This window comes from Drosophila yakuba, chromosome 2R (genome assembly GCF_016746365.2).
Source record: "Drosophila yakuba strain Tai18E2 chromosome 2R, Prin_Dyak_Tai18E2_2.1, whole genome shotgun sequence".
Lineage (NCBI taxonomy): Eukaryota > Metazoa > Arthropoda > Insecta > Diptera > Drosophilidae > Drosophila > Drosophila yakuba.
The window spans coordinates 5,429,088-5,456,474 of record NC_052528.2 but is presented as its reverse complement, the minus strand read 5'-3'; the positions used below and the strand labels follow the sequence as shown (position 1 = coordinate 5,456,474).

Below are 27,387 nucleotides of genomic sequence, written 5' to 3'. Positions count from 1 at the left end.
CCTCGTTCTCCAGCAGTTCCGCATTTTCCATGACCATGTGTCGCACGTTGAGAGTCCTTTTTGTGCGAGTCCTTTTTGCATACTCCATTCGGACAATGGCAAATGTACTTTATGCAACTCGCCATTGTTTGCCGTTGTAATTATGTTGACAATCCATCATCATACATCATCATCATTGGCCAATGTAGGGGGTATTTCTACATGTTTCTCTAAATTTTTGTTGAGGTTTCTCCGATTGCGATTGTATAATTTTGGGATCGGCGCTTGACTGTCCTTTGTGTTCTGTTTGGCTAATTTGTTTAATGAATGCATATGGAGATTCGCATTGGACGCGGTTGGCACGTGATGAGTGATTGAGGGGTTGAAAAATAAAAGAAGGGGTTGGTATTTATTTATTTATTGATACAGCTGGGTAGCTGATATAATATTTGGCCATTTAAAGTGGCAGAAGGTAAATTAGTCTGGTACACAGTTAATACCTCTTAGAACCCTACAAGGAATGATCTTTACATTGAGCTCAAAGGTTATATATATATGCTTTAACCTTTTCGTCTTACCTAATTACTTCTAAATCAATTTGGCTTGCAAGTTAGCAGCTTCCACCAGCTAATCACTCAAACTTAAGTTCCAAACCACCAATCCTAAGCCAACCCACTACCACTAGCTGTCTGTCAATCGCAGGACCACATCTACGTATACATGATGGAAAAACTCTGCCCCTCTGGCCACAAGGCAAATAAGACAAAAGTGTAAAAAATAATGCCAAGAAAAAATATTGAACGCCAGTGTGTGGGGGAAAGTGTAACTGTGTTTAAACTCAATTAGCATAAAATGCAATCCATCATGGAAAATGTCAAAAACTGCTGAGCAAAGTTGCTACAAGTCAGAGCGCAAAAAAATAAGGAAAGAAGCCAAATCAGGGGTTGCAAACTGAACCGCAAAAAAAAGTAAGTGGAAAAAATTCTAATATATTAAACAAATATGATAATAAAGTTGGAGGGATGGGCGGAAGGGGAGTGGCCAGGACATTGCCAAATGCAGGAAACTATAAAAAAGCAGAAGACGCTGATAGAGAAAAGAAAGTTGTGAACTTTGCATAACTTTTTCGACCAAGGATTTCACATCCACTCAGGTATTTACGACCTAAGCAAATGCGATAAAATGTCCCACCCGAAAAATATAAAGTAGATTTCAAAAACCTGTAAGTTAGCCTAGTTGTGCACTGGGAAAAATTGTCACAAGAAACAATTTTTGCATTTCTTAGTGGTGCTAATGCTAAATGGGTAACTATTAAACATATGTTACATAAGTATAACATAAAACACTTAAATAAGAGCCACACTTTTATGAAAAGAAATGCAAATAATTTCTCAACGTGCTTGAGTAGTTAGGGGTCAAGTAGTACCGCTGGAAGGAGAATGGGTTAAAGAGAACGAGTCGGCCATAAATTTCCAGGTGCTCCTGGCTTTTGTCCTGGCCTGCCTGAATTATTGTCACGGGCAACAATGATGTGGCAGCATCAGGAGCAGTGAGGTCCTGGTAGGGGGATGGCCAGGAAGTCCATAAACCATAGGCTGGGGCAACTTAAGCAGAAAACCCTCTCATACGTGGACGCCCTTTCCACGACAAAGTATTATCGAAGTGGGTAATAAAAAATAGGAAAATATGTTCAAGATTTCGGGCTCTTTGGGCTCATATCTAAATTACGCTCATCCGAAAACATATCCTGGGAAACGCCAGCATTAAATGTGGAAACTTTGTACAATTTTCGTAGCATACTTTGGGGAAAGGCGAAGAAAATCAAACAAAGACTAAGGGGTGAGTTTCCTTTTATTTCTCTTAAAACTCCCAAGCTCCAAGAAAAAGGGGTGTGGCCGCCGCAAAGATCCTGGCCGCAGCATAAATCCTGCAGGACGTCTTGGCACAGGAAAATGCAATGCCACGGCAAGAGGAATTAAAAAGATGGAAAAGAGAATATGAAGGGGGAGAAAAACGGGAATGATAGAGGAAAAGCCAGCAACTACAAAAGAAACGAAGAAGGCAGAAATTTTCACTTGCCAGTCAAAAGGGAAAATTGCATTACGCAGATGTTGCCAATTTTGCAGAGGGTGGGGCAAGTAAAAGCTGAAGGCGTGGGGAAAATCCTGTGAAAATTCTTCCCTTTGTCCCGCCCACCAAGTGCTAAAGAAAAAGTCGTAAAATGCAAGCAAGAAAAGAAAATTGCAAATGAAATGTCGAGAGTTTTGTGAGCTTTTCCCGGGGATCCGAGGGGCGGGCAAGGAAAAAAGGGGCGGAGAAAAAGCAATAAAATGGCGGATATAAAGAAAAGCGAAGGCCAGGAGCAGCGATTTTCCCATGTACACGGACTGTACATAAATCCCTCTCAATAAAGAGATTTAAAGGAAGGAAGTATACAATGAAAACGGTTTGCGGAGAAACGATATTATTTTTGCATTCCAATAGCAATTAATCTTTCAATTTTAAACTACAATAGATAATTGGGGAAAATTACTTGTCGGCGAAAATTGGAAAGAGTTTGATATATTTGATTATTAGTGGAAAAATTAATTGAAGTCTAGGCAAGGGATAAATAAATGCTTAGCTAAAATCAAGTGAATAATTATTCCATTTAATTGTACATTTAATTGTTAAGGACAAAATATTTTTTATTTTAATAAAATATTACTGTATATTCTTACACGTTTACACATGTAATTAATTAGCAGACAATTAACAGTTAAAATACGATAGTAAATGCTCAACTCATATATCAAGGAAAATAATTCGAATTCTTAAGTGATTCTGACCCTATAAAGTATATATATTATTGAATAGGACCACCGATTTTATCAACCCATGTCCGTTTATTCGTATGAACGTCGATATCTTGGAATCCAAAAAATCCAGAAATATTAGGCATACAGCAAAAGTTTGTCTTAGAAACCAAAAATCGCTGTCACGCCCTCTAAATATGTTTATATATTTTTTTTAATGGTTTTTTTAAGTAGATGCCAATATTCCAACAAAAAATGTAAATATTTCATTTAATAATAATATCTTATAGTCGAGGAAATGTACAATATCGTTTTATCCTGATATATATTTTCTTTCTTTTTAATAAAATATCTGAAATTTATAAACAAAATAGAAGACATAGAACCTCGTCGTTACTGAAAGTAAAACAAATTACGAAAATAATTGTCTTTTCCTGAATTCTCGGGGCCTCTTTGAAATGAATTGTTTATAAAGGAATTTACATACCGCAGAAGTTGCGCAGGACTTTTCTATAAATAACCCTAGTCGGGACCAGCTTAACCCTCCCAAAACCCACCTCATTTTGCCTTCTTTATCATGGTAGTAAAACTACAACCGACAAACTGAAATTGCCCAACGAAATTTTGAAAACATAAATTTAAAATTAGTCCTGGTCAAAGGACCTAGCGAAACCTTGGCCCCACAAGGCCCGAAAATTAAGCAGGGACTAAAGCCAAAATATTGTTTTTACCTTGTAAGTAAAATATTTATTCAATATAACAATATTTTCTGATTGAGGGATGGACAAGGGAACGGGACGGGGATAGGATACCGAGGGAGCGACAGAGAGAGGGCGGGAGAGAGAGGGAGAGTGAGAGTGCGCAGTGCTGAAATTTGCACAAAGGAAATGCCTTTAAATTGTAAAACGAGACGCATAAACAAATGCACAAACGCAAACTCAACCAAACACACAAAAAGTCGCTGAGTAAATAATAAAGCAGAAAAAACCAAGGAAAAGGCAGGGCAAAGACAACGGGAAAATCAAAAACACAAGCGCAAACACAAACGCAACGAAAGGAAGCCAGTACATAGGGGAACGTTCGGCAAGTGGAACACGCTCTTGGGGGCGGAGTCTCAACGATGGAAATGAAATCGCAATCTGAATTGAAATGGGAATTGAAATGGAAAAGAGCGAGACAGCTAGAGAGCGAGAAAAAGAGAGAGGGAAACGCACACACACTCGCATTCTCGCAATGAGAGAGCGAAATGACAAACAAATACAAATGCACAGTTATTGCTGCGCAGTCGGCGTCGACGTCGCTGTCTCCATTTGCTCCCCTTTTCGCGCCTCTTTCTCCTCCATGCTCCCCGCTTTCCCGCTCTCCTCTTCCCATTGCGTCCTTTTGTTTGTTGTGAGCAGAAGCAATCCCCGAAACGTGTTCAAAACAAATAAAACAAATTATAATCAAGCAAAAAAAAAAAGAGCAAGAAGGGAAGAAACAAGAGGACATTTTCCAAATTTTTGAATTTTCGAACACTTTGATCAAAGACCTTCTGGAAGGAGCGGCTCAAGTACATACATGTGAGATAATACTTTATTTGGTTTAAGTTTAGTTTTTAAGACAATGCCCTGCAATCTGGTAAAGTTAAGGTCTACTTCTCTTTAGGGAGAACTTGTGTCTTGTATCTACATTTAATAATTTATTCTTAATTTCTTGCAAAGGATTCTTAGCTCTGGTAAAAGACTTGAACTTGCTTTCGTTATTTGCAACTTAAAGGAGAGTTGGAAATTGTTATGACAAAAACTTAATTATTGCAAATTTTTGTAAGGTTGCATTTTTAAGATTCGAGTTTGGGTTACTATAAAACATATGCACTAGATCAACAATCAAAAATGACGGAAATTCATAAGTTCTTGGTGCTTACATTGTCTTCTTAGTCGCTGTTGTTGGTGTCGGGGCAATTAACACACTGCTGCCCCCTCGGCCTACTGCGAGGTTAACCCCTCGTCTTACTCACCGTTTGGGCCTTGCATAAAATTATCAGCCGCAGAAATTATAGCAAAATGCTACAAGTTTTTGTTGGTAAATTTGCATCTGGTTTTGTATCAGACGTTTTAATTACAAAATGCTACAACAGCTTCGTTTTGATGTTTCAGTCGAGTTGTTTAATTGCATTTGATTGCCCGTGGAATTATGGGAAATGTGAGAACTAATTGATGAACTCCAATCATAATTTCCTCAAGAGATTCTGAAGTTTTCTGGCTGGGGAGCTAAGGGTGCTCAAATTATACAATATCCAGAAGGCAGGTAAAAAACCTAAATGAGATGTATGTACATATGTACATGCATGTTTCCAATATTTCCGTAATAATAGTCTTCTATGATCTAGTATACTTTTTATAAGAATATTAAAAAAAAAGTACAAAAATAAAAGTAAAGGGAATATGTCATTTAGTATTATTTTTGCACCTATAAGAAGTTGTTATAATATTTATTTCGCCACCAATTTTGTGGAGGTCTGAACAGCTTAACATATTTTCTGTCGTTCTTTTGGTCTTTAAACGTGTTTTCACAAGAGCCGCACCAGCTACATAAATTTTACTGGCAATTACGTTAGTCAGCTCACTTTGGCCGACCAGAAGTCCAGGGCTCCTTGCGATTGCCGGCGGCGTAAGGACCTTCGGGCAGGTCGAATTTTCAATTCCAGGAGCGACCATGCTAGCTGCCAGTTTCCCCATTACGTAAGACCCCTCCGAAATTGAGTTGAAAATGCTTTCTTACAACTAAATCAAATGTTTTGATAAATTGCCCGGCACACGCAAACATTTCGTTTGGACAAAATGGCCGAGAGAGCTGCCGACTCAATATATACATATGTGGCAGTTGATGCTTATCTGGCCATTAAAACAAGGCCAAGACTTTGTGCAAAAAGAAAACAATTGCGTGCCATTTAATGTGATTTTTGCATTTCGCTGAAATTGCCCCGCTGCACTTTGTTGTGCTCTTCTGTTGATCTTTCGTTTTACATGTAATCTATATAAATATTTACATTTTGTGTGGCTGCCGTTGTCAACACAATTGAGCAATTAAAGAGGGGATCTACGCCAAGATCTTCCCATGACTTATCTGGAAAAAGGTTCTTCTCATGACTCCGTCGCTGCCACAGCAATTTTCATTTCAATTTCTGCGCACGCGCAACATTTCAACCTCCCACTCACGTTCCCCAAGTTTTTCGTTTTTTTTTTCCATCTTTTCCTTTTGCTGGCCAGGCTTTTACCTCTTTGGTTACGAGACTTGCACAATTTATCTGTGATTCCATGTGATTCCATCTCTAGCCTGGGCAGTTTTTCCTGTCAAGAGCTAGTCGCTGGGATGTTTTAGGGTTGTCATCGTCATCGTCTCGCTGTATTTATGATTATTGTTATTACTATTTCATCCTTCTCTACTCCATTGCCTGTTTCGTAAGCTTTGAACTTGCCAGGGCAACTTTAATTCATAAGAAGTTATTGAATTCGAGGTTGAGGTTAGCTGCTGCAGGAAAGCTGCTGGTCGAGCGGGAATTCAAGATTCGTTTAGCCTTTTCAACATTTTTCTTTAACATACATAAAATGTTTTAGCTCTGTAGTGATCCATTGATTCGATACGAAACTTCTAGTTCTGTTCGATAACTTCTAAGTACACTCAGCTGCCAATTTTTATATCCATCTGCCGTCGTTTTCCTAATGGGTTAAGGCCCTCGGATAGGCTTTCTATTTTTATATGGCGCGTGTGTGGAATCAATGAAATGGAAGATAATTGCACACACCCAGCATTTCCATTATTATTAACATTAACATGAGCAACAAGGATTGATGGGCGGGGAAAAGTGGAAAGTGGAAAAGTGGGAGGCAGGTGTGTGGCAGTAGCAAGCAACACGTGTGAAAATCAAATTCCAAGGCATCACCTACGCAAATTACAAAATGAACACACGCAGCGCTGGCCAAAGAGGGGCAGGGGCAGGGTGCGGGGGGCTTACAAGCCGGCTAAGGGGGGTTAAAGGTGCCGAGCGCATGCCTGAGCACCAATGGGTTAAGCGCGTTAATCATTTTAGCATTGACCGGCCTCAGCATCCTTTCAGTGTTGCCAACGTTCGATTCAAAACGGTAGCCAAATTGTCATTTAAACGCATTACAAAATATGGTTTTTCTAAATGTGCTTTAAATATTATTTATTAAAATACTGATAAGATACTGATACTTATATTTACCGTAAAACAATAATACTTTAAAAGTATTTATAGATAAGAGGTAAACTTAAGTTATTATTTTTTATTAAGAAGTACTTTCACATGGTTCAAGTGTTATCGATCAAATACTGTACATTTTTTTTACTTCGACAACAAGTCAGAATTATGAAAATCAGAACGTAACATTATAAAAGGTATCATACATTCGGCTCTCACTTTTATAGCTAGAAAATAGCCAGATTGGTAACACTGCCCAGCTCACTTTTCCCTCTCTCAATCATTTTCCTCGGCTTTCCCTGTTTCTCCTGCCACCCAGTCATCGATGATTATTGCGTTAATTAATATCCTGCATCCTGGTTTTCAGGAGTTCCATGGGGCTATTTCGAAGGCATACTTGTGCGTAAACTTCAAAAGGAATCTCTGCTATTTTCGTGCGAGGTGCCTGCTGCCCGGCTTAACCCCTTGTTGCCCCCGTTTCCGAGGTCTTTGTCCTGTTCACTGCCTTGGGCTGCGTTTGTCCAGCTGCTGCCCACTTGCCACCTGCCACTCCCACTTTTCCTTGCCCTGCCAGCAGCAACTGACCTAATAATCATTTTCAAAGCGAAAAATTGTTGCTGCCGAGTTGGCCTAACTTATTTCATTCACACTTTGTGTGGGGCAAGGGGTGGAAAGGGGGGCTCGAATGGGCGGACTGGTGTTAAGCGCTTGGGGAAAACATTTTCCTTTTTTAGCCTTTTGTTGCTGTGTGCATTGCGTAGAGTTTTCAGGAATGGATTTTTGGATCCAGCCCAATTGGGCGCTTTGATAAATGTTTTGGGAATGGGTGGATTAAGCAAGTTTTAATGGAAATTTGAGATCTGTAAAAGATCTGCTTACAAACTTTTGGAATAAATTAATTTAAAATGTTTGCACTAGTACATTCAACAATTTAAAAACTCTATGTTTAATGTCTTTCTTTTGAACTTAAAATAATCTCATTTAAAATAGCTTTCTCACTCCCATTCAATCAAAATCAAATTCAGAGCTTATCACTGGTCCATTACCCCGGGCAATTTCTCATGGGTCAATCAGTTTATTCCCAAAAATTAACTAGAAGCGGATGCAATTCAAGGTTCATTAACAGATTTCTCTCACCTTTCGAACTCCCAGCGAGCAATATGCAGTCATCAATCAAATGTAGGAATCGAATGCAGTCCAAAAGTGTGATTGCTATCCGAGCACGAATAATGATCAAGATATTCAGCTGCAAGCTGGCAAAGACAAAAAACCGGTGGAGTGATCGAAGATCGATATTTTCAGGGGAGAATTGAAAAATTAAGGCGACGCGTTCGCAATGCTCTGGCACATCCAAGTGCCAGTAAGGCATTTTGTACATTCTTCGTGGTCGCAGGCGACAATTACCAAAGACAAAGTATTGACCACAGAACATTTGGCTTTCCATTCGCATTCGACACTGCATTTGTCGCTTTATTTGTCTTTCGGGCCATTCGGACCTTTCGGGCGACTAATCGAAATTAAATGACGTGTGAATGTTGGCAGCTGTTCTCTGTTGGCTCACCTCCTGACTTTGTGCTGTTGCTGTTATTATTATTGCATAGCTTTCGATTGCCGTCAGTCAGCAGCTCCCAATTGGTACGGTAGGTACCCTGTAGCTGACGGGGACATGGGGCAAAAACACTCATAGACTCCAGAAGGAAATATTTCGAAGCTTCCAGCTAAGTCTGAACATAGAAATTAAGGAATGGATTTAAAATAGTTTGGAATTTAAAATATAATTTTGGAATATAAATTGGAATTAGCTAAGATATTTTTTAAATTGCTGCTTGAGATCATTACCTTTTTGCAGGGACATAAACAAGTCGACCCATGACCATACACCTTAACAATCTGCTCCCGTTCTGTTCAGTTGATTGTCGTCTGTCGCTTTTTGTGGTTTTTATCAATTTAGTTGATATGTTATTGGGCTATTTGAGGAGACCAGGAGGAGCCAGAGCAAACAGCAGAAGGACCCATAAATTATGACGACTGTCAGTGGATGATTGCAATTGCGTTTGCGATTACGATGAGGTTGTCGATTACCAACTGGCGTTAAAATGTTGTGGCGGCTTTCATAAATTTTGTATTCCAGTATGCAGACTTTCACGCCTGATATTTGTGCTACTTCACTCCCATGTTCGGGCATTTAATTAATGTTTAAATAAACCCAGAGAGGTGGCTTCTTCGCATTTCGCCCCGAGTGATTTGTGGATCATAAAAGTGAACTGTGAGAAAATTGGAAAAACATCGGATGATCTGCGAAGTGGTTGTGCCGCTTCTGTTTGATTAAACTTTGTTTAATTTATGATGTCTGACCAGAGATGAACTTGTTCGTAAATTGTACAATTTTATGCCTGATTTGTCATGGCCGAGTGGGATTTGTTGTGGTCTAAATGAGGCTGATATATTTTTACCCATCAATTTGGGATCGATTCGACTGGCTTGGGGATAAGCTGCTCCATCTGACTGGCAACTGTCATCAAATTGCACTCAGCTTGTCATTACTTACAGCTTTGTGCTAATAGTTGCCTTCATTCAGCAGATGCTTTTTTCACCATCTCCACAGAGCTGGCTAATTTACATATAAATTAAAACTAGAAAAAGTGAGAGAAGTACTCGCATCACACACATCACTTAGAGGTTGGTCGGTCTTTAGCTGGCAGTTTGTTAACCTCAGCTCGTCAGTCTCGTTCTTGTGCTTTTGGTAATAGTTGTCTGGGTTTCTCAGGCTTTTCAAGTCGCCCGCCCCAAAATTCCGCACGAAAATTCATAAATGCCTGGCAATAAGCGACCCAAAGCGGCAGGATGAATCCCAGCTTCCTAGCGAGGATATCATGTAAAAAAGTCGAGCCACATATGCGACACTTTGCTGCACATGTCCTGCCACAGGACAAAAGGCATCCCGGGCACACAAAAAACCGCAAAATGCTTAAATGTCTTTGATGGCTGGCTCTCAAACATCCACTAACAGAACTCCTCCACCCCACCTACCAATTTTAGTTTTGGGTTTAGTTTGGCATTTTGTGCATATTGTGCGCTCCAAGGAATTCCAACTGTTCGTATCCGAAATATTTACCCTGTTCAAATTTTAATCTGTACATTTTACAACTGGCCAACCTCAACCTCAGCCTCAACCTCTTTGATCTGCCAGCCGATTGATATATCAGATCATTAATAATAGTTGGTTTCGAACTTTTTCCAATCTCCTCTTCGGTTTTTTATTCGGCGCCTACTTTCTTGGCGTATTATTTGTTCAATTTCACGGTGTACATACTTAGTTATAGTTGTTATGTTCTCGGGTTTCGATTCGCTTTGGCCACTCAGCCGAAAACATTTGAATTATCATTTTGTGGCACTGCCTAATGATGATTGTTTCGCATTTAATTGGTTTTTCATTCGGTTGGTGGTGCATGACTGGCATAAAAAGTTACAGAACTTGTTGGAAATTGTAATGGTTTTGAGTGATGAAAAAAACATCGGATTGATGGTAGGAAGTACACTTTTTTTCTCATATTTAGTTATACTTTCTTATACGCATTGTTAAAGGGGTGTGAATCCTGCACTTGAGTATTATTTTCTCTATAAAAGCAAATCTAACCCTTTTTAGTATGACACTTTATCCAGTTCACCAATGCCATTGCCCCATATCATTATTTCATCTTTAAGCAAATCGAGTCCTAAGCCACTCTAATGGATTTCGTACCCCGCCGAAGAACATGGATTGTGTATTTCAAGCGACCCAATCTGCAAGCCACAACCCTCGAATACCATCTAATTGCCATAATCCATTTATAAGGTAGCATAGTCGCACAATGCACACCAACCCAGGGAAAACTGCGAGGAAAAGCAAAGAAAAAAAGCAAAAAAAGGAAAAGGAAAAACAAACAAAATAAGCCAGACAACAGGCAAAGTAAAAAAGTCAGTTGTTGCAATATGACAGGACTAGTAAATAAGTAAATCCCCAGAAGTCGGAGCCCCAACCGCTGGTAGAACCCCCGTTGCCTGCAGTAAAATGATACAAAGAAATGCGAGACGACGACTTTTCAGTACAATTTCCCGGCGTTCGAGGAAAATCCTTTTTATTAGTGCGATAAAGGCCGGTGAAATATGTAAAAGTTCTGGGAAAGCGAACCAAGAAAATTTCACAAGCTGCAGACAACATTTGCATTGCCTACTTGGCGGCGTCTTTTATTTATGAATTTTCTTGTCCGCTGTTCCGTACGGGGAAAAGCTGCGCTTATTATAATTTCCTTTTGAGCATTATGCTGCCAACCCCAACCGCCGCCGGCTGCTTCCCACTGTGCACAGTGGGCCTAATGGATGTTTGCTGTCGCAGCTCGATGCTCGTTTTTTACGATTTGTAAGTGCAATCAGTTGTACAAATGCAAATCTCCCATTGGGTTTTAATTTTTTGTGTGCTCGTTTTCTTCCAGCGCTCAAAGTCAACTAAGTCGTTTAATTTTGTTTAATAAGATTTCGCGGTATTTCCCCGCACGTGTTGCTTTAATAATCCGGCATCAACCACCCAGGCAAATTACCCCAAAAATGTCGAGTATTTTCTACGCATTTTTTACGCATTTTTGCTCCCATTTGATTCGGTTTTTCTTGTCTCGCAGAGTTTTGGGCTTATGACTTTGATTTGTGTATTTATCTTTTGAATTTTTATTAGCAAATAAGTTTCCTTTTCCATCCAAGAGGGCCGAAAAAATTCAAATGAGCGGAAATGATGGAGAATAAATATCCGCTTACAATTAGACAAAGAAATGAGCTAAAGCCCGAACATCTGTTGTGGAAATTGCAATTTAATCGCAGTATTTTCGATTTTCAAAATTTAGTGGACAGCCAGCGTACAGCTGTCTGTTTGAAGCGTTTGGTAAATACAGACAAAAGTAATAGACTGATAAAGTAGTGTTTGCAGTGTTGTAGCTAGATTTGTCAACTCGTCGCTTTGTTTGTCTTTGGCTAAATATCGAAACATGTGTGCAATCCACAGCTTATCACGTGGCTCCCCTATCTGCCTCCCCTTTTCCCACCCACTTTTCCACCCACATAAAGCAGTTGTCAATAAAATAGCGCGATATATGTCTGCGTTTGGGCGAGAATTCTCTGGGGGATTGGCATCCAATAGTTCTCCGGCTGGAGTGACTTTGCTTCCGCAACAAAGTCGTTGTGGCACCTTTGAAGTCCGCCGCCCGGAGCGGGACTTTCAATTAGCTTTACACCATCCCGACTTCCAAGTTAAGTCGCGAGGAGACCGCACACAAAGTCAGTTGAGGGATGAGTTCCACATAAACAGAAATACGAGAAGTCGCCAGTGATGAGATCCTGAGACATATAATTCGATCGTGACAGGTGATTTTACTCTGAACACTACACACCCATTATTAACTTGAAACTAAATTACTTTTTAACCAAAATGAGATCTACATATTTGAAACAGTTTAACAAACTTAAAAAGTTAAAATTGAAAAATCTTAGGAAATTTTAATGAGCTTGGTACAAAATGTAGATTAGATAACATCTGAAGCTTACAAATAAAATTATTCGCGTCTTCTGTCGTTCACTCACGGTGCCACCTTCGCGATATTTTGTTTCCACCGTGTTCATTTATTGATCGTTAAAAATGATTTAGACCTGACAATGAGACATTGTTAAGGGCGACGAGGAGCTCGTAAAATTCTGCGGTTTTTTGGTTTCTGTTTAGCACATCCAGGGCCAGCAATTTGCTGTTGAGAATAAAATAAACCGGCCCCGAAAAGTACTCAAATTAAACAATTTTTCTTATTGTTTGCCATAGAGCTACTGTTCTCTCTTTTTGCGGTTTCCCGCGGCCGGCAACTTGTTGCTGGCAACATATGCGGCTAGGCTCTGCCCTTTCCAGTTCCCAACATGGAAGAGACAACAAATTAATGTTGTCGAAACACGAGAAAGACTTGTAAACTGTCGGCCGCTGAGGCAGAAACCCTTTTTCCTTTTTGATTTTTGGCAGGCTCCGCAGACCGTAGAAGAATCGCTGGGAAGAAGCTCCAGAAGATGGAGCTCAAAGCTCAGCACGCACGGATACAACAACAAAAACAACAACAGAAACAACAACGACTTCTTCTTGGCGGCTTTTGACTTTGGCCTTTTGCATGAGGACCCGGTTCGGTGGTTGTTGTTGCTGCATTTGCTGCACGCCTAAATGTCTTCTAAGTGGCGTAAATCTTAAATTGTTGCCCCAGGCTCCTTCGCTTTTTATGGTTTCATGACTTTGATTTGCCTTGGCAATCGTCGCAGATTTGGGGGATTAGTTTTAGCCGGTGATTTGGCCGAGTTTTTGCAGCTTTTTACTGATATTTGATTTTTTTTATTACTACTCTGATTTTATTAGGTATGCAAATTTTTGTGAGTCCTTCCGTTCCTCTCTAAACGAAAACACACTTAATTATGTTTTTGCCCAGACGCTTGTATTCCGATTTGTCTGGCAATATATTTTTTTGTAGCACTTCATTGTATTTAAATTAGGCAACTCCGAATTTTTTAATTTTTACTATTAATATACACTAAAAAATAAACTTACTCTTCTTATTTAAAATTATTTAGATAATTCGCATTTTCCTTATATATATATATATAAAACTATAACTGTATATATACATATATAAAAATAAGATTGAAATCCGCATGATGATGTTAAGATGTGTAAATTGCAGTAACAATAAGATTATATTGCTATACGCCTGCAATTATTCTGGAAAGTTTCGGATTTTTCGAGAATCACTGGTTGGTACGTTAATAATTTATTTGGCACCTTTAATACTAAACATTTTTAAAAGTACACGAGGGATGTAATACAAAAGTCTCCGCCTCAAAAAAATATATCACCAGTATTATACTTCTAAGGTATTGGGCTAACTTTTATTCACCTTGGCTTACTGCTTTTGCAATTCGGTGAAAAGGTCTTGCGAACTTTCCCCCAGCTTATACACGAGAAAATGATTGATTGTTGTCAATAGGAAGCTTCCAAAGAAATTAACTGTTCGAGTGTTGCATAACTCTCGCACCCCCGGAATCGATCCACCACGCAGCTGTCAAATTCGGAGCATCATATAAATGACACCGAAACAGTAGAAAACAAAAAATAAGGCGGCATTTTTGTCACGCAGCCAAATCGATGACGTCGCAACAGAAGGCGGCGTAATCAGTTCCGCTTAGCCAAGTCACAAGTCACAAAAGTCGCAGGATAAGTCGCAACTACACGGCCTATCTAGAGCGCTGATGACTGTTTTGATGATGATGACAGCCGAGTGTGATTGACAGGGATTTATGATTGTTGCCTAAGCAGTTGAAATTTCTCTAAAGTCCTTCTCGGAAAGCTGAAAAGGCAGGGAAAGGGTGACGGAGTTGCAGACCCAAGTGAATGACCCGCTTGCATTTTGTCTCTATCCGTGAATGGCTAAACAAACACTGGCAAACATTCACTCATTCATTCAAATGTGTGAAAATTGCATATTATGTGGGCAAACAGCAGTCACTCAATATCTGATATAAAGAATTCTATAAAGTACACGTACAATACAGTGAATAAAACGGTCAAATAGATACAAATGAAAATGGTATTAGTGTAACCAGTGCATAGAAAATTATGAATAGTGTGAACAAACTAATACTTGTGTACAAATAGGAACCTTTCAACGATAAATATTTATAAGTGAATGATAACAGTTCATATTATGGTTCCATTAACCTTTTCCCAACTTGAAAGTTTGGCATTACCACTGTGTCTGCAGTCTGCTCTGCTTTTCGGTTCACTCACCTCGGCTTGTGCAAACATTTTTTGCTGGCAAATTTTTCAATGCGCATTGCATTTCATCTCTAAACGAGATATGGGCACCAGGACGAGGACGCGAGTCCTTTTCAAGATGCTAGCTGCTACGGGGGAGCAAGCGAGACGGGGCGAAGTGTCTGCTGTGAGTATGAATATTCATGCCTTATTTATGCATATTTGCGTGTCAAGTGATGCCACGTCCTCTTCCTTCCAATTCCTCTTCCTTCGTCCTGTGCGATTCGCATTTCTCTGCTCATTGCACTTATTCAGCGGCTTCTGCTGCTTCCTCTTCATCTCCTTGTACGTGCAACACGACGTATGCGCAACATTTCCGCTTCTGCTTTTCGGTTTGCTTTTCAAGTTTGTTTACCATTGCACACGAGCTGGCTTCAAAAAGCAAAAAAGGACGAGGGGAATGCGAGCGATGCCAGCGCTGTGTGAAAAATTTTCTGTTTATGCTCACATTTCATTTGAACGTGAGTTTGTTTGTTTGCCAATTTGAAGTGCTAAAAAGTCGGTGGCTGAAGAGGACCAAGGGTTGACTGGACGGGGAGGACTTTGATTGCAATTTGTGCTGAGTGTGCAGAAAGGAAATTACTGCAAAGGAGCTTGAGCTCCGGATTAGATAAACGGAGTAGGAGCCAATATAAATACCTTATTTCAATGGGATATAATAAATAATACCATTTGAAAAGGGACATGCAATCGTTATCAAATAGTTGGATTAATCTTCCTGGAATCGCTACAGCCCAATTCGTTTTTAGAGCTGAAGCATTTTTCCAATATTTTACTGTCTCTTTCACTCGATTTCTGCTTACCCATTTAGTAGCCTGAAGAAACATACCCCATCTACCCACTCAAAAAAATATGTTCACATCAGTCTGATTTCCACGCCGTGTCCATGACAATTGCCCAGTCAAAATGGGGCGTAACTAGCCATGTTGCAGCGCGGCCTCAGCTGGGAATTGACCGTGGCCCAGACAGGGACGTTGCTGATGGAAATGATGAAAATGATGATGACGATGATGGATACTCGATACTCCTTGATACCCCGACCGAACACGAGCAGAACAAAAGCTATGTAGCGATGCCCTTGAGTGATCTATGCAAAGCAAAAGGCGGTGCTCAGGACCCAAGATCGGAGGATTGATGGTGATCGTGGTTATGCGGTTGGTTACAGCCAAATGAAAGGTAGCCGTTGCCAGTAGCTCGCTGGTAGCCGACTAGTCATCAAAACTGGGAAATTAGCATAGACAGTTTCCAAGCCAGCCATGGCCAAAGTGCGTAGAAAATCATAAAAATGGCTACTGGAGTGGCCAACGAGCGACGAGCCAAAAGCACGATGCAGCTGAATATCCACACGGGAAAAATTTTAAAAAAACTTGTAGATATTTGTTTATTATGTATCATGTTCCTTAACTAATATCTATGAAGCCTTTATTTATTAAAGGGAGATATTTAAAATATTACAGAGGTACAAAGCTCTAAAGGCATTAGAACAAATGTTATTCATCTAAATGAGGCCGACCCTATAATTAAAATTAAAATTATCATACAAAAAAGCAATTAAAATAATATATACACATTAATACATATCTTAAAGAGCAAATCACAGTCAGTACTGTACCACAATAATAACACGTTTTCCAGTAAATATTTATGTAGTGCCAATTTTGTTGAAACCTACGTTTTTCTCTGTGCAGATGACTCGGCCTCAAAGCCAGCGGCCTTAATTTCATACAATTAATGGAAATTATATGAAATTATGAGTGGAACATTGAAATTCCTTGTGAACATCACCCGGGACAACAACAATCCAGATGAAATTCACTGCCCGCCTTCAAACGGAGAACTTCTAGCACTAACTTGGGTGGCAATTTCCATTTAGACACAGGCCAGGCCAAATGAAAGAAAATTAAATTTTTCACTGTCTTCTTAATTGAAACATTAGCCAAACATTTTAGCTATTCCCACTCCTCAAAAGCGGTGGAGCCGTTCACTCCTCTGTTCATTTACATTCAAATTAACTCGTAATGAAAACGAGTCGAGAAACTTTGACTCCGACTTTGTCTGCTTGTTTTCCGTGGGGGTTGTGGCATTTAATTAGTTGTTCTGATTGTTGCTGCTCCGTCGTCCTGTCGCTTTTCCCCTCTTTATTACTATTTGCTGGCCATTTCTTCTCGGCTTAGTCAGTTAAATTATCCACGCCCAAGGACCTCTGTTTGTTTTGACACTCGTTTGATGTTCATTTGCTGCAGTTTAATGACAGTTGGCAGTTGTCTATTCGATTGAATGGGCGATCAAAATTACGGGGTGGAAAGCACTGACCTTTCGAAAAGCTGTGAAATGGAAAACAATGTCGTCATTGCTGTCACTTTTAATAGTTTCGATTTCCAAGGGTGAAATCACGTGATGAAATGAAGTCTTTAACTAAGTCCGCCAAAATAAAAGAGGTTTCAAGCAGCCGTTTCTTTCTTTTTCTTACAATTTAAATTTGCAAAAAACACAATTGAAATAAGCTTGGTTTATAATTCTATTGAAAGCTTCGACAAATAACACAGGTTAATTAATTTTTCATGTACCTCCGCAAACAGTATTAAATATTGATGAAAGTTCAGGGTTGTCATTGATACAACTTTGCGTTGCACTTGCCACAACCCGTTCCCACCCACTCCCAAAAAAAGGGACCACACCTTTCAGCCCCATGCCTTCCGATTTTCCATCGCCAATTTCTCCGGGCGTAATGTTGCCGTGGCAAAAAGAAAACAAGAAAACAGCAACACGTGCCCCTTTTAATTAAAATAAATAAATAGGCGCAAACACATAAATAAACAGAAATGCCGAGCCATTGGATAACTACAATGCCAATAGAGATGATGGTTCTCGGTTACTCTGTCAAAAATATTCTTGTGGGCCTGGTATTCAATTTCATGCATTTACATTTACATTTCCTTGGGAGATAGGAAGAGCGGGTTGTGTCCCGGGGCAAAGGAGTTTGGGAAGGGGCGAGTTCTACCCCCCATTTATATAAGAACTCACGATATGGGGGCGCCTTGGGCTATGTTATGGCTTTTTTGTACTCTGTATTCTTTGTGAAACGTGCGCATTTGAATTTGAGGCGAATTATTATTTAGTCGCGGCGAGACGCAAAACGTTTCTCGGAATAAAACATTTCCAACAACTTAATTTTTGTACTGCGAGAATATACCGCAATTTGCATGTGGAATAAATCAAATGTAAAACGCATAAAAGAGTCAGGAGCAGCAGGAACTCTCCCAAAATAGCACAGACATGAGTTATGGGCTGTGGGTTAAGGTGGAGGAGCAGGAGCAGGAACAGTAGCTTTTGTCTGGCCAGGATTATGACCATTTATTTGCCTGTCCGTCCTGCAAAATGGTAAATACTCCTGTGGTCGGGCGAAAGTTTTGGCCTAAGGCGATTTTCCTCGGTACAAGAAATCAAAATCAATGAAGACTTTGGCGCACAATGGAGCGGTATTAACAGAAAGAGTGTCCTGCCCCGGTTTGGTTTCCACTTTCTAAGACTTTTTGGGCCCGAGTCCTTGGCTTCCTGAACCTTGCTGGTGCCCTGCCCTTTCAAGGATTATGCATCGCTTAGCTGGCGTAAAACTTTTCAACCAACCCAAATTATTTATTACTAATTGAAGGAGCAGCACTCGCAAATCGAAAAATGACTTTTCCTTCGGCTTTAGTTCGATTACTTTTCGGAAAACATTTTGCTCAGAGTTCAATTTGTCAAAGTTAATTAAACCGAGTTAAGAACTTTATTGAGCATTTCCTGCTCTCAACAAATGGAAACCAATCAAATTTAATGCGAACTTACTAAGATGGCAAAGTGAGGTAAATGGCGAACGGAAAATATATCTGGTCCGGCCATTGGGCAAGACATAATAATAACTTATGTTATGGCAGCGCCAGAAGATCTGCAAACGATATATGTATGATCCATGCTCACCGACATGCATTCAATACTCTACTCTGATTAAGGATGAGAGCATAGATATTCAAAAAAGTATAAATAAAATTAAAAATATAACTACTAGCATGTTAGAAACTGGAACACTATATAGATTACCCAGCTGGAAAAGCTAAGAAACATGTAAATTCTTTAAAAAGATTAACACCTTATTTTATTTACTTGCAAATAGCTAGAGGTTAATAACCTTTCGTTTTTCATTCCACAAACATATCCTGCCTTTCCTGGCATATCATTTTTTAATTTATTCATACACTTCAGGGTATTCATTCTTCATTTTGCTGGCCGTCTTCACTGCTTAATACTTTTCATATAAATGCACAAGTTTTTGATTGATTCAATCAAAACGAAGCAAAACGCAAACGGCGATCAAGAAGTGGTCTTGAAGCCAAAGCCAACGCAAAGTTGGAGGCATCAGGTTTTCTGCATGCCTGTCACGTAATTTATTGATTTAGCTCTTGGGAATACGAGAGACTGTTCGTGGATCGTGAAAAATGAAATGTTTGCCACTGCCAGCAGCAGAAGCAGCGCTTCCAAATGGCACTGGTATTAAATATCTGCATAAAAAATATATCTTAAATTAATATATATGTTTGATATGATTTTATATGGACAGAAACCTTCTGAAGCCCAAGAAACAAATTATTTAATGATGTAAAAGTAGAAGAGTTTAAATAAACATGAGTTACCCATTTTCTTATCTGTTAACAAATTCACTGCAATTTCTAATTTGTAATTCAGTATTATTTCTTATAATGATTATGAGAGCGTAATTTCTCTGAGTGCACATGAGCAGACTGCGAAACTGGCATGATGGCTGACCGAACTGGACTGGGGCTGATTGGTTGTCGATCGATTTGGCTGCCGGCCAGACAAATTCAAATGCATTGGCCCCGATCTGTGAATGCAACTGCTGCAGGAGGAGGGCCAATCTCAGAGGGGGGGAGGGGATCAAAGGCACTTACGCATGTACGCCTCAAACGATACACAAAACTTGATCATCGGCGGCCACAGCGATCATCGATCAACAGACAGACAGACATCCCATCCCATACCATTTCGACCCAGGCCATACCATCCTGGGTCTCAGAGATAATGGCCGGCTTGCCATTTTGCATTTTGCATTTTTGCATTTGTAATGAAACTGAAAACCAGAATGAATCGTAATTTGTTCGCAATCGAGCAGCAGCAGCCAGTCGAAGTCCCAGTTTCGCGCACCAGAAATAAGATCAACAGCGCCCCGGACTGAAATTGCACTTCAGGATGTTCAAAGTGGTTTGGGATAAGGTTGTGGCTGAGGATGGCGATGGCGATGACGATGAGGTGGGAAGAGCTTGATATGAATAATCTTGGATAGGAGGCACAGTGGGTTAGCGATTGCACAAAGCCAACATACCAACTCTAAAAAATTCCCTTACTTATCCAATGTATCTTTTGATGGCCTTACATTTATTTGCCATATTTTTCTTTCAATATATAAAATGTACTTAAGTATTGAATACTTAATACTACATCAGAATTCTAGATCCAAGTGATTCAAAAACTTTAACTGATATCCAGCACATTTTTCCACTATTCAAGCCCACTTTCTTAAACGCTTCTCAGATCGCTCCCATTCGCTTCTTCATCTGCGGCCTGCAATTCGCATGTAAAATCGCGCATATTCAACTGTTATCAGACCCACTCTTTTGGATTCACGCCGCTGCCTTTGCGTACAGATCATCTCGCACTCCCCGAAAAACCCCGAAGGCCTCGCCAAGTCAAAAAATAACTCCACCGAAGGCAGCGCAAATGGCAATTTAAGTCATTTTGTTGCCGCTTTTTTTGCGTTCGATTTTTTTGATTTTTCGATTTTTGTTGCAAGGCGAATTCAAAATGGTTTAATATTATGCACAAATCGGGCGAGTTGCGTAGTAAATTATGGGCCATTAAGCGAGCAGGTAGAGCGAAAGGCAGGAGGGAAACGGCAGGGGGTTTACCTGACCGGCCCCGGGTAATCGAATTTGTGTAAAATGGCAGCCGGCCTTTGGGTGTAAAATGGGGGGCGGCGTCTTCGGCTAGGAGGAAAAACGCAGCAGCAGCAGAAGCAGCAGCACTTCCAGGGAAATGCGTGCTACCTGCAGGAAATCCAGACGCAAAGAGAAAGATGCACATAGCAGTAGTAAAGTATCTGTAGATACTGCCTCGGGAGCAGCTGTTGGATCGTAAAAACTAATTTTAAAATCCTCTGCTCCTGCCTTACAGCGATCAGTCTGCTCGGAGTCCCAGCCTCAGGATGTGGTGGCTACTTCTTTTGCTGTCCCTAATTGCGCCGTCGTGGCAGGAGAATGCCACAGTGATCACTCCTAGTTATGTGACCAAGGCGGGCTGTGAGGCACTGGTCAAGGAGCCAAATCTATGCGAGTGCCAGGAGCAGGAGATCAAGTGCGAAAACCTTCAACTTCACAGTGACAATGTGCAGCTGTACGGCATTAGCTGCAGCATATTCGATGCCAGGGGATTCGGCTATATACCGCCTCTTAAAGTGGGCAATATCGGTTCACTTATCGTTCAAAACTGTGCCATTCCAAATGCACAAAGCATCAAGTACTTGCTCAGTAAGCTGGGTGTTAGCAACTACACCGAACTGGAGATATTCAACTATTTCGATCCCAAGAAAACTGATCGAGGAGAGGTCCTGCAGCAGCACTACACGGACCACGAGAGTCTCAAGAAAGTATCCATCATTGGATTCAAGTCTACGCTGCCTGAGAATTTCTTGGAAAACCTTCCCGCGCTTCAACAGCTCTCCTTAAAGGGCAGCAGTGACTTGCCCGGAAACATATTACATCCTTTAAAAAACCTAACCCATCTGGAAATTGTTGTCAAGAATTTAGGCAAAGTGTCGGGCGCAATATTTGCCAAGCAATCGAAGCTCAAGCATCTGATGATCGACTGCGATGCCAAGAACAGCAGTGTCGAAATGTCCGCCTTTGGACCTCAGGAACTCTGGCACATGACCGAGCTTCAGTCCATCGAGCTCTTCAACTGTGGTGACAATGTGCCAACCGAGCTGTTCTGGATGTCGGAGCAGTTGGCATACATTGGAATAAGAAGTAACATTAGCTACTTGAGCAAGGACTTCCTCAAGGTGCAAAAGAAGCTGCTTACTCTGAGATTGGAAAGGAACAATATCGCCAGGCTGCCCGATCAGCTGTTCAGGAACACTCCTTTGATTCTGGAGATTCACTTGGCGTTCAATAACTTGGATCGCATTCAGAGGTTAGTTGTTATTACAGTTCTGTTAAAACTCTTCAAAAAGAAAAACACATTTTAAACAGTATGACAGTTCGGCCATAAACCATTAACCATAAAATGACATTCTGAATCCCCCATTTCCAGCGGCCTCTTTGACAAGTTAAAGAACCTGCAGGTGCTTAACTTGGAGCACAACCCGATAACCACCATTGCCCTGAATGCCTTCACCCCCATACCAACTGCCCACATCTACGTGGGCAAGCTCTTCAAGGCGGCGAAAAATAATGCGGACTGGGCCCGATCCACGAATGCCACAATCTGCGAGGAGGAGTATATCTACGGGGTGTGCATCTACTGCAAGCGAGATGAGTATCTGGACCACTTTGCCGACTCGGAGAACTGCAACAAGCCGAATCCGAAGGCGAAGGATGTGCTGGCCAAGAAGGCCTACGAGAATCAGCTGAAGGCGATGCCCACGCACTCCTGGAAAAGGGCCAAAGAATGTGAGTAAAACAAAGATACAATTTTATCCCATTCCAGTGATTTTTCGCCAATAATTTATATTAAATTTGACATGCGACTTCCCTTCCAAGTCAGACATGGCCAAATTGAAAACGAAATAAAAAGCAGATAGCGCATGAAATACAAACAATATTAATATTTGTAGCTCGCTTTCAACGCCGCCGACTCAATGATAAGGAAAGAAAGTTGGAGGAGGTTGGTGAGAAGTCAACAGAACGTTGTTATATATAAATCATGAAGAAAAACAATTTATCTTTTGATTTGTAGCCGAGGGTTGGGTTGCGTCGAAAATGAAAGAAAACTTTTCCAGGCAGCAACATGTCAAATGTAATAAGGCCTAATGTTGTCTTCCCTTTATTTCCCTTCCATTTTTCGAGGGCTGGAATGGATTGTAAGTGAAAGTCAGATGAGGAATATCAAGTGAATTATGCGGGTTGCGAGGGGAAAGCGAAAAACATTTCAGATTGCTATCATTTAAGTTACAAAAAATCCAGTAACCGACAGAAGCAACAGGAATACAAAAAACTCATGAAGAATGTTTCAGTGTTATGCAAATAATATCTGTCATTTTGTGTTGTTGATCTAACATGTTACGTTGTATAGGGGAGCGGGGGTCCCACAGAGCCAACATCTCATAAATGTCAAGGATATCACATGTTGAACTCTGTGGGTCGCCAGCGATGAGAGTTGATTGAACAGCAATCAAATGTAAATTTCTGTGAATAGAGAAAGGAGTTCTTGGGGTGGCGTAAATTCCTCTAAGCGTTCTAAATGGGTGCTTAAAATAATTCAATCCAAAGAAAAGCAAGGGAACGCGTAACTAGATGCAGATCAGATAAAAGCTGAATGAAATCATAATGTAGCATACTATTAAATAAATGAATCAGGAGTTTTTGAGAGCAAAACATTTTTAAAGTAAAATATATTAAAATCTACATTTGTTCTATAGTAAAAGCTGTAGTTCGTCGTTTAAGTACTATCCGCAACTCCTTATCAGTTGTCACCCAGTTTAAGGACCTAATGGGTGGCATTTTGGAATCCGCTTCTCCTACTACGTTTCTTATTTTTCTGATGCGCTTTAATGCAGCCCATAACTCATGGCCTCACTTACTCAGTCAGTCGTGGACTGGCTTCTAATCTCAATTTGCTGTTTGAGTTGCCACTAATAAAACGCACGACGAACTGACATTGGAATCGAACCACTGACCACTTTGGACGCCACCGAACACCACCATCCATCCACATCGGCGCTCCACATGCATTTGTGCTGCCCTCGATACTCGGATTGGATTTGAGTCTCCTTATGGTTGTCCTCCTGCAGGCTTTCTGTGATTCCGATAGACATAATTTGTCGGGCATGAGGTGACACTGACATACAAAAGGACCGAAACAGAGGACGATTGACCTTTCAGGGATGGGAATTCTTAAGATACAGATTCAGAGTTTCACCTAATATAATTAAGTTCAAATACTTGAGTTTAATAATTTTTTTACCCACAAAAGGCAAATTAGATTGGGAATACATAAATTAAAACACAATTTAAAAATTTAATTTTAACATTTTCTAGTGCGTTGATCTTTAAACCTAACTCCAAACTGATACCAACAAAAGCCTCTGAAAGTACACCAGGCAATAGTACTACTCCAATCTTTTGAAAACTCCGCTCCAGAGGAGACACAAGACTCAAAAACACAGCTCACACGCAGTGGCGCCTCAAAGGGGATAATTTTCGGCTATTATTTCACCATTAAAGATATAAAAAAGTATAGATCCGTGGTTGTGTAGCCCCTGTTGTGTTTAGATTCCAACCCCCTAGAAGTATCCAAGGGCTCCACCTCTGCCCACTACTGACCAGCGACAACAACTGGCCATCCACTTGGCCCCAGATTGCGACTGGCTCTCCACAAATGCAGCTTTTGTAGTACTCGTATCTGGCGGATACATTTCAAAGCAATGCCAACTGGACTGCGTTTATCGCCTGGTAGCCCGGCAAAGGCCCAGACTCAGACTCCGAGAGACCAAGGGGCCAGAAAACAAACAGAGAAAAAAGAGTGAGGGCCCCATGCGAAATTTATGGCCATCAACGTTCAGTTTGAAGCGGGATCCCGAAAAACCTGGACTGTGGACTGCGGACTCCAATGCCGCGCAGTCGACTAGCTCCAGTGGCTGGGTTGGCATTTGTAATGCCTAAATGCTTTGGCGAATTGATTTTTGGTGTAAACGATGTGCAATTTTAATGGATTGTGCTGCCAGATAAGCCAAAGGAGGAGCCTCGGAATCGAAGAGTGGGGAGTGTGGAGTGGAGAATACTCCACATATAAATGCACAGAGTGAGGGACCCCAACTCCGGGAACTCCAGGACCATTCGATGGCAGTCGTGGCTTGTCGTGTGTCGTTTAATTGAATTTGTTTTGATTAGTTGCTCGATGTGTGTGCGGTCATTTTGCCAATGCAGCTTAAAGTGTTCGCCGCTGGAGTTTTAAACTCACAAAACAAGGGCAAGCCCAAAGGAAAGAAAAGGTGAGGAAAGGAAAGGAACCAGAAAAACCTTTGGGCCTTCAAGGCATCCAGCTAAATTGACATTGTTCATAGTCATAACATGACGGAAAAATGTCAATTTAAATATTTGCAAATATTTTAACAAGGCATGTGCTGCCGGGGCCAGCAGCGCTAATTTCGCATGTGCGAAATAAAAATTGTGCACATTTTTTGCGCCAAAAAACCCAAAGAGATCCCAAAAAAGGTGCAACAACTTTTTAATTAATTAAGGCAATGATAACGAAAGCGCCGGGGGTGCAAAGAAAATATTATGCAAAAATTGTGAGCCAAGAGAATGCGAACAATTTTTGGCTTGAAAAAGGTGAGCATTACTGCGGCATTAAACATGTTTTACAAGTTTTGAACGTTGTTAAAAATGTTTTACGATATTTTGAATCAACACAACATCACTTTTTAACCTATATGTTATACACAATTGATATCTATAGATATAAGATCCCAAGGTGTAAAATTATTGCAATGCAGAGTCTTTGCTCTAATATTTATGAAAACCATCATTGAAGAACCCCATTCTGGTGCCAGAATTTGAAATTGTGTTTCCTGAGCTTTGAGTTTTGCTTTCTGATTTTAAATTTTCCCAATCTGAGGCAAATCAAATTCCGAACTGCACTCCCAAGTCAATTAGACAGTGAGAAACCAAACACTGAATGCCACATAGCCAAATAGCCCCCAAGGGGGTAAATTCGCAATCTCCATTTGAATGACAGGCGGCAGAGCAGTTAACTTGTTGATTTTGCCACAAAAAGGGGTACATTTCGGAGTGGAAAGGTTAAGTCTCAACCGGAATTCTGGGCAGAATATCAATTGTTTATGCGTAAAAGTCAATTTGTGATGCGAAATTCGAGTCGTAGGCAATTTGTGTTTCAGGGCTCTCTCTGCATGCGTTTCAATTAGAATAAGATTGACAGCTAAGCCCGGGGAGTGTAACTGGGATCAAACTGGCGATGGGTGTACCCTCATATCCTTGTATCCTGCACTTGCACTTGCACTTGCACTTGCAATGGCAGTTGCACTTGCACTGACCGATAAGGTTATGCACTTGGCTTGTGGTTTTACCGAGCCTAATTGAATTTAATTGATTCGGTTTTGGACTTTTGGGGGAGTCTGTGTGCACCAGCTCACTTTCGGGGTGGCTTTCAATCGGGAATTGTTGTGGCGGCATGGGGAATGCATTTTAAAGTTGAACGCCACTTCGGCCAGCTAAATGTTGTAAATGTTGCATGACTTCCAGAGGCTCGCAGTTGGTAGCAGTGAAAAATTGCAGCTGTCAGCGTTGGCCAGAAAAATGATTTGTTGATTTTGTTTCTGGGTTTGAGGAGCTCGTGGGGTTGCATAAATCATAAAACGCTTTACATATTCCATACATAGTGGATGGCAGCCCATACTTGCCGCACGTATGCAATTAAACTTAATATAAATGTCTTGTAATTATTGTGTCTGCGTTGCATGAACTGCAGTCTCTGCAGTTTAGCTTATAATTGACTCAACAAGCTTACCAAAAACGTATCTAATTTAATAATATTGCACTTGCAGATCCCGAGAAGGAGGAGCAGCCCTAAGTTCCGAACGCTTCGTTGGGATTTTACGCATCAGTACTAACTAGTATATGGATTTATGAATAGCTTTTTCCTGCAACTATAATGAGATTAAAGTAGGCTGAAGCTGGAGAAAGCGGAAGCAACAGTGTATTTACTTGTTGTTTTCCGAATAACTTAAAATGAATACTCTCATATATGTTGATCTGCTAAGTATCTTCAGAAAAATAACACGTTTTTAATCTACCGATTAAGAGTTTTCTAAAAGCTTGCCACACAATGAAATAACAAAGACATGAGTAATTTCAACAAATTTTAACTATATACATATACCTTTGTAACTTAATGTTTGCTGATCGAAAGAAGTTAAAATCAAAAAGTTAGCAATATTACTGTATTAACAAACCTATGAAATAAAGTTCATGTAGAATCCGAATGTATTCATGCGTATTTCAGTGTAACTATCCAATAACCCCCCAACGTCTGGATAAGTCCCTCTGAAATTATGGCTATTAGCCCCGGAGAAAAGCGAACGACACACAATAGCATTCCATTTGCCATCGGACGATGACAGGAGTATGGAACTAATATTTGCCAAAAATGCCAAAACAAAACGACTGGCATAAAAATCACAATAAAACAAAACAGGGCAGGAACAACAGGATCCTGCAACCCGAAGGCGACTATTGTACACATGTATCCTTCCCCCTGCC

The 27,387-nt window shown here is 40.5% G+C and overlaps 1 protein-coding gene and 1 long non-coding RNA gene across 3 annotated transcripts in view; one reads left to right on the top strand and one right to left on the bottom strand.

Annotated features, from left to right (window-relative positions):
• The window catches only part of LOC6529412, a 48,843-nt gene extending 21,733 nt beyond the window's left edge, over positions 1-27,110 (top strand). The window contains exons 2-4 of one of the 2 annotated variants that reach the window (XM_002090381.4): positions 21,065-22,081; positions 22,202-22,560; positions 26,673-27,110. In XM_002090381.4, coding sequence (XP_002090417.1) covers positions 21,096-22,081; positions 22,202-22,560; positions 26,673-26,698 — 1,371 coding nt within the window. In that variant the 5' untranslated portion in view covers positions 21,065-21,095 and the 3' untranslated portion in view covers positions 26,699-27,110. Of the gene's footprint in view, positions 1-21,064; positions 22,082-22,201; positions 22,561-22,724; positions 25,569-26,672 lie in introns of those variants that run through there. The other variant, XM_039373417.2, reaches the window with a different exon arrangement.
• Positions 7,897-10,450, bottom strand: LOC120321250. Its single transcript, XR_005560852.1, has 2 exons — positions 8,818-10,450; positions 7,897-8,702 (listed from the first exon to the last, which is right to left on the bottom strand). It is a non-coding gene; the product is annotated as an uncharacterized LOC120321250 (long non-coding RNA).
• Positions 27,111-27,387: the final 277 nt, after the last annotated feature.